This window comes from Oncorhynchus kisutch, linkage group LG30, assembly GCF_002021735.2.
Source record: "Oncorhynchus kisutch isolate 150728-3 linkage group LG30, Okis_V2, whole genome shotgun sequence".
NCBI lineage: Eukaryota > Metazoa > Chordata > Actinopteri > Salmoniformes > Salmonidae > Oncorhynchus > Oncorhynchus kisutch.
In genome coordinates, this window is record NC_034203.2 from 22,492,589 (window position 1) to 22,500,961 (window position 8,373).

General features: G+C 41.1%; 1 protein-coding gene across 7 annotated transcripts in view; it reads left to right on the top strand.

Moving 5' to 3' along the window:
* Positions 1-6,835, top strand: part of si:ch211-207d6.2 (sickle tail protein homolog) — an 83,114-nt gene extending 76,279 nt beyond the window's left edge. For 4 of the 7 annotated variants that reach the window (XM_031810163.1, XM_020466725.2, XM_031810167.1 and 1 more), the window contains 4 exons: positions 323-406; positions 504-2,210; positions 3,139-3,258; positions 3,909-6,835. In XM_031810163.1, coding sequence (XP_031666023.1) covers positions 323-406; positions 504-2,210; positions 3,139-3,258; positions 3,909-4,457 — 2,460 coding nt within the window. In that variant the 3' untranslated portion in view covers positions 4,458-6,835. Of the gene's footprint in view, positions 1-322; positions 407-503; positions 2,211-3,138 lie in introns of all 7 variants that reach the window. The other 3 variants (XM_031810166.1, XM_031810169.1, XM_031810165.1) reach the window with 3 other exon arrangements.
* Positions 6,836-8,373: the final 1,538 nt, after the last annotated feature.

Consider the following 8,373-nt stretch of genomic DNA (forward strand, 5'->3'; position numbering starts at 1 on the left):
AAGGTGTATGATGTCTCTTGGTGTTGGAAAATGTTTACTCTTGATTTCCAAATGTGATATTATCTTCAATTAATTTCCATTTCCTTCCAATCTGAGATTAGACTTGTCATTCACACTGTGCAGTGTTCTTGCCTGGCTCCGTGAATGAATCTGCATCTGATAATTTGTAGCATATCTCTTATGACATTGTGCTTGACTCTATTTCCCTTAGTTTTCTAAGCATTCCCTCTTGGCTGCCAAGGTTGGTCTCCTCAATGTAATTTGAAATGTAAACTGAACTCGGAGCTGTTGTGCAATGATGTTATCTCCTAAACTGTCATAGGAGAGTCAGGAGAACAAGGGTAAAGAGAAAAGTGTGCTCAACACTGACGAAAACAGATTTGTCATTGTTCCAAAGAGTCCCAGGGTAAGTCTTAACTTCCCCAAATAACCATGTTCCTCAGTCAGAATACAGTATATTGTATATTTTTGATGTTGATATTTCCCTGATTTTTGTTTTCCAGGTCATGTATTATGTCACAGGGCAGTTATCCAATGAGAAGCCTCCATCGGGAAAAACAGACCAATCGGAAGGCAGGGAGGGAACATTGTCCCCCTCACAGGTGGCAAACTCAAATACATTTGACTCCCAGCAGACAGAGTTACTAATAGCAGACACAACACCTCTGGTATCATGTAACTCAGTGCTGGAAAGCCAAGATTGTCCTCCTAATATACAGAAGATAGCAGTTGGAGAAGATAGTGGGAAGGAGAGCGTCGTTGATGAGAATGTCCAGAAGGATCCTGTTCAGTGTCAGAAAGTGGGGGTAGTTGAACCTGTGTCTCCTCCAGTACCTGCAGAGAAGCAGGACATATCTGAACCCTCTCAGCAAGACTGTTATCTTACTAACAGTAAACCATCATCATCTTCGTCATCATCACCACCACCATCTTCACCAGCATCACCACCACTTCCACTATCATCATCTTTACCACCACCAGTACCAGTAATCCAGTTTGTGAGTAGTACAGGCCAAGAGGTTTCAGGTAGTCCAGGGTCTCCACCAGAGAGCAGGGGCCTGGATGACAGCCAGAGCCAGCAGGTAGTGTTGAGGTCCTTCAGAAGCAGAGCACCACGGTATGTAGAGGAGGGCAGCAGCCTGAGCCCTGACCTCCCAGATGAGGAGGGCCCTCCTCCCCCTGAGAACATCTCCTTCATGATGATCACCAGCAACAGAGTGCAGGCTCTGTCCACTGGGGAGTACCAGGAGATAGTGAATGGTACCAGCATGTCCGAGGTTCAGACCGTCAGTGTGGGGAACGACACCACCAGTATCAGCCAGGAGCACAGTGGCTTCGACAGGAAGCCTGTGATCATCATATTCGACGAGCCCATGGACATCCGGTCGGCCTACAAGCGTATGTCCACCATCTTTGAGTGTGAGGAGGAGCTGGATAGGCTGCTGCACCAGGAGAGCATCAAGGAGGAAGCAGAGGAGGCAGGATCAGAGAAGAGTGTACCTCAGGTAAAGTCTAACACTTATCTACATCAGGCAAACAAGACAGCAGTGACAGGAAACACTGCAACCAGTCACCATAATACTCCTGCTGTGGTTGCGCAACAGAAGAGTACAGCAGAGTGCTCATTACCAGAACAGTCTAAAACAGAGCCCTCAAACACCAGCAAACCAGAGACCAAAAAGAAGTTCAAATTCAAGTTCCCCAAAAATAAGCTGGCGGCCATCAGCCAGGCGATTCGCACTGGGACCAAAACAGGGAAGAAGACACTTCAGGTGGTGGTCTATGAGGACGAGGAGGAGTGGGACGGACACATGAATGAGACCGAAAGGTTTGAGATCAACAGCAGTAGCATACCACAAACTGACTTTAGTCACCTCACCTCTGTGAATAACATCACGTCACCAAGCACTCTCACCAGGTCAAACTCTAAACGCAGGACAGAGGAGATCTGTAAGAATGCCTACGACTCCATAACCAGTCTAGAGGAGACCATTAAACAGCTGGAGATCACTGTGGACAATATAAGCCCAGCAGCGCCTAACACCGACTCCTGTGAAGCGTCTCCAGCCACAGTGAAATCCCAACGAGAGAGAAGTCCCTCCAAGAGGCCTGCCCCTCCTCAGGTCTCAAAGTTCCTGAAGCATCCTCAGAGTAAGACGTCCAAACCAGAGCTTCCCAGGCCATCCATCACAAGCAGCTCCAAGAAACAGGTCTCTCTTAGAGCTCCTTCCCCCTAACGCTGCACTGGTGGCTGGGTCCCTGTGAGCGCTGGTGGCTGGGTCCCTATGAGGGCTGGGCTGGTGGCTGGGTCCCTGTGAGAGCTGGGCTGGTGGCTGGGTCCCTATGAGGGCTGGGCTGGTGGCTGGGTCCCTGGTAGATTCCCACCTTCTCTCCCTCTAACCACTAAAGATTAACATGTTTTTCAGGCGCTGCTGGGGATACAGCTGGGATCTACCTCTGCTTATAAGCTGTCTTTGTGGTGTCAGCTGACATGATTATTGTCCCAGGGTACCTGGGTTGCTATGACGTGTGTTTGTTTCCTAATTGTGGACTTTGAACAGTGACTGGCTTTAAAATGACTGGCTTTATATTGTGGCCATGGTTCCACTGTGCATGCTTTGCTCTCAGTGTTGATGCAGGCGGGTCAGTGGCTCCTGAACTTTAGAAAAAAAACGAGGACCCCTAACTTGACTCTGCAGCTTTCTAGATATACCCAAATCCTGTAATCACAGGCAATATAACGTTATTACTTTATGAGAACATCTCTGGCATACCGCAACACCATAAATAAATAGTATTTGTTTTTAACCATCAATTACAAGGGTGCTAATTTATTCTCAGCTGATAGTAAAATAACTTAATTAGCTTTTACTAATAATGTCCAAACAGCATGTGAAACTATAAGTGCAATCTAAAAACAGAATACAGCTCAACACAAAATCCCCCATTACAGTCTCAGACTTCCCCCTGGAGCTGGTAACTACTCATAGCTCAGTTTGGGAAGCACAGATCTACTTTAAGCATACTGCCATCTTATCTCTGGATACATGTCTTTTCTGTTGTTGTTGCTTTGGCTCTTAGGTGTTTTCACAATCTGTTCCTAATATATGATTTTTGTCTGTTTTTGAATACTTACAGAATACCAGTGGCTCTCCTTCTTCAAGTCAGATGTCACTTTCTGTGTCTGCAAAGTCCTGGCAGCAACCAGCCGGGTCAGCTGACAAACCAGGAGGAAAAACTCAGAAGCAGTTTCCACAGGTAGTTTTACTGTAAGATGGCCTGTGTTAGGAAGTATTGGAGAAACTACTTTCATGATTTAGAGAAGTTTACATGAAGCCTTGGAAACTGTACAATTATAGGATATGTTTGTTGAATCCACTCACTCTCTGTCTTGTTCTCCTACTGTATGTCTTCAAGACCTTTTGACTGTTACCATCTGTACCCTCTTCTTCCCCTCTATATGCTCTTTGAGCATGCTCACCATGTAACTGTAATTCACGTGGAGGTGGAGGCAAGGATAGATTGGCAAGGATATATTCACTTCACTTTTTCGACGTCTTCAACCTTAAACTAAATCAACTAAACTAAACCTATTTTCAAACTAAACTCACCCTCTGTCAACTGTCCAAATATTATTTAACCCTCTTTATCTCACCCTGAGAAGCATGATATTTATGTCATAAACACTGCATGTGTGTTATGAGTTGGTGCATTGAATTAGTGAATTAGTGGGCATCATTAACCCTGTAGATAATTTCCTGACTTCATATTTTCTATGAATGATCTATAATTAGTGTATTTTAGTGCCACCTCTTTGCTTTCTAACATGATGCTTATTTATCTTTGTATAATAACCCTTCTTTTGCCTTTCTTGACATTCCATATCTCCCGCCATCTTTGTTTCGCAGGCTAACAGAAGTGCTGAGAAAGCTGGTGGGGATAGTAACCATTATTTCCTTGCTTTACCTGCTTCTAAGATCCCAGCCTTTTGTCATAACTCTGGAAAAAATATGTCATTGCCCGGTCCAAACACTGTGTCTAACCCTATTAAATCACCTTCCTCCTCCCCATCCTCCTCACACAAATCTGTCATCCCGTCTCTTAATCTGAGTCGTCTCGTCCCTCCTAGCCCTTCTCTCAATGACAGACGTCAAAATCTTTCCCTCTCATCACAAACCCAAAATGGCCGACCCAGCCCTTTCTCTCACTGCTCATCTTCCTCTTCCTCCTCCACCTCCCCCTCTTCCAACTCCTCCTCTTTGTCCCCCACATCCACATCCTCCACCTCCTCCTCCCCTCCCTCTCCTTCCCTCCTCTCCCCGACTGCCATGAGTCAAGGTGCGAGGAGTATCCACCGCATTGCTCATATACCCAGCTTCACCGGACAAAAGATGCAAGGTGGATACAGCAGCAAAACCACACATACACCAGCAGCTTCTTTGTCCAAGGACATATGATTATCTTTTTATATCTATATGTAACAAAGTTAAAAACATACCGTAAACTCATGCCACAGCTTGCTTGAAATGTTGCAGATGGAGCCATCCAATTTGTACATTTTGGGTGGCTCAACACGTTGGAACATTGTCAAGGAGGACAGTTACGTGTGTTGCGAAGCAGAGGATCACTGGTTCGAACCCAGTATGGGGCAGTCGGACAGTGGAGGAAGCTAAGCTTTTAGCAGCACACAGACCCCTGTTACATAACAGTATAAAGTATAGTGGAGGGAAGTGCTGTTTTCAAGGCAACCTAATACAATTGCAGGGCATTCTCTCATTTCTCTCTAGCTTTGATACGTTTTTGATCATGATCAATTTGAGTTCACATACAAAAACAGAGAATAGCATGAGGTGGTTTTCATTCCATGCTCCCTTTCAGAAAGGGGACATTTTTTTCATTTCTGCCTCAGTTTATGGGTTGTTCCATGAAAATAGCGCCTTTTGCATCCCTTTGATATTTAAATAAACATTGTGCACCAGTATTGAATTGTAAAAGCCTGTTATATTAAATGAAGTGCCCTTTAATATAGACTCCATGGAGAATTCAATGTATTTAAAAAAATATGAATAAAGGTTTGCTAAAGTGCCAATTCAGCATTTTGACATGTTCCTCCATCAACCCTGTCACTTCTAGGAAGATTTCAACCCACTTAATCCAAAGATTCCTCCATAATTTCACTGTCATTGTAAAGCCCTAGTTGTTGCTTTGACAGTCATTTCTGGAAAGTATTTTTTATTTCATGTGATTAGTGATTCATTTAAATCTATCTCTCATTTTGGAGGCAAGAAGTTTAGCAGTTAAGAGCTATGGGCCAATAACCGAAAGGTCGCTGTTTCGAATCCCCGAGCTGATTAGGTGTAAATTCTGCCTGTGCCCTTGAGGAGCCACTTAACCCTAATTGCTCCTGTAAGTCGCTCTGGATAAGAGGTTCTTCTAAAGACAAAACATTTACATTTTAAGGTCAATCCTGTTACATTAACTGAAATCTGTTTTTAATATGGTGAAACTATTCTTTAAAAAAAAATCGTAATAAGAATGTAACATAGTCAAATCATCGTGTAAAAGCAGGTGAGCCGTTTCTACTCTTTTTGTCCATTTTCTGGTGTTTTGTGGTGGAAATCTGAATGGGTCGAGCAAAACACATAGATAAGACAGGCTAGAAATGTTTAAGCTATTTCATTGTTTTTGTGAAGCTTGCATTTAATTGCCACTCCCAGTTGCACACAACAAACGTACATTCCCCCTGTTCACGAGGGGATTAATGGCTGATTTAAGATGAAATGTTACTTTATTTGGCACTTAATAGGGTCGTTTTTTTTTACGTGAACATGTTTTTATGAAGTTAAATGTGCATTTTATGACCGAATGTACAAATTAAGTGAAATCAAAAGGTTGTTTTTTTCTTCCAAGTTACACTTCTCAAAAGGCACCGAATTGGTGGAATGACCCTGTTGTATGATGACAACCATATTCACAAGAACTACTAGCTTTACAAATGATCAACACAAAAAGGTGCAAACATTCTAGAGTTAATACTAATGTAGTTTAGTGGTGTTGGAAATCCAGTTACATTTTTATTGATGTGAGAAATCTGTGATTTTAACGGATGGTGTTATATTTTATACGAATTAGAGTGACACTTAATAATAGAAAGATTTGATCTAAAATAACAATTTATGTAAAGAAATCAAATCATTTATTTACATTTTTATGGTGGATGAAGGCATAGATGCAGACTTTCATCTAGCATCAGTCACTCAGATGTCATCTCTCTTATGCAATGATCTTAGATGTGTGGAGTTGTGCGAGTGGAACTTTGAAGAACAAAATGCTTGGTGATTTCTCAAGCTTCCGATGCACTGCCAAATCCTTTGAGCTAACAAGATAGCTACTGTACATGCAAAATAATGTTTCGAGGCCTTTTAAGGCAGTAGATGTACTAACATGCTTGTACTAAAGTGTTTGGTTTTACAGATCATGTATCTAAGACATGCACTATGTGGACATTGTAATGTTTACCTTTGGGATGGCAACTGACTTATATTCATATTAGTAACTGGTGTTTACATTCATAATTAGTGACAGAAGTTTACATGCAAGTGTATGTATTTAAGAGGGTTTTGTCTTCAGAAAAGTATTTTAACTTGCCAAACTTCACTCCTATGCATGCCCTTTTAGAGATTTATCTGTCATGTTAGAGAACTATTGTTTGCACAACTCTGTAAATATTTAGTGTTCTCTGATTTTGTAAAGCTGTAAACCATGTTGTAAAAAGGTATTGTAGAATTGAATGCTTGTGAGGTTGAGAAACTAATAAAGGGCTTTCTGTTAGTGATTTGCTGTATGCTTTATGTGTTCATGTTATATTAATCTGTGTGATTGTATGAAAATCGGTTCACTGACATATTGTGGGAATCAATGCAGTCAGTTTGCGCTTCCTATTATTGCCCAACAGAGGTCAATATACACATGCAATTGTACAGGAAAGAGAGCAGCCAGACAGCAAAACTCAGGTTTGCATACCAGTATTTTTCAAATGTTCTGTATAATTTACCTAAAATAGCTATACCTAAATGTAATATTATTTGTGTCTATATCAAACACATTTCAAACAGCTCCCCATGATATTGAAGCAATCATTTGTCCAAAAGTCCAAAATAAAATCTGAAATTCTAAAACCGATTTAAATGGTCATATGATTAGGTCATGAAAGGATATTGCTATTACAAAGAAAACTACATGAAAACACATTTAGACATTACAAATAATATGTGTTAGTGAATGTCATTAACACATTTCCTGAAACAATTTGTCCATACTGTATATGCACACAGTCCATTGTGGAATCACACTAAGAGAAAAAAAACATAATGAGATATCTCATCCTTTTAATTAGTAAAATTATTAGTAATTAGTTTCATTAAACGATAATTAGCTCATGTAAATTCCAGACATAATGAATCCCAATGCCCATCTACGGTAATTAGCATATCATCATTCCGCATCATATTTAACACAGGAAAGTTGAAGAGAGTCCAGATTGTGAGATGCAACACAGAGGGACGGATGGCTGGTAATTAAAAATAACTCACTTTAGCATCATAGGGTTAATTATGATCTCTCCCAATGCTTTATAGTAGTGTCACATCAACAGCACAAGTCTAGGAGGACATCCACAAACCAACAAGGAACTTTCTGTCAGTTAATCAAAGATGTGGCTCCCTAATTTGCATTTCTAATTGGAATTACTGTAATGAGGGTGTCAATCAGTATGGTTGCCAAATTAGCCAAGTAGTTTTCTGTAAGTAATACTAGAAATGTGAATAAATTTGCCATGTTGTTAGATCTTTGGCAACAGCACAAAGCATGAACGAGGTGAGGTGAAGATGTTTTTTACCCAGTAAGGATAATAAATATCTACAGATCAACATGCCAACATATCCAGTACCGACAAGATTTACAATGAACAAATTACACCATAGATTATTAGTGGAACAAAAGCAAGTGTTAAAGTGTTGGTATTTGTCAGGAACAGAAGTCTACAAACCCTGTAGCTCCCCATGACCCTGTAGCTCTCCATGACCAGTGTTGGTGACCACTGTGGGTAAAGGCAATATTTCCCATATGGGGGTCACACTCTATGGCCACGATCTACGGTCCTGGCTAAAAATAGATTAGGGGGGAATGTGGTCAAATCTATTGTCTTCATTTTTAACTGTTGCCCTAAATCAATGAAAGTGCATCATGTGAGTGCTGTCCTTTGTTGGTATTTAGATAGGTCATCATAGCAACGTTTAGCAGCAGCACTGCAGAGAGCAAACAAAGAATCATTGGTAACTTTGTTATTCATTTCTCGTGTTACAATTGTATTAT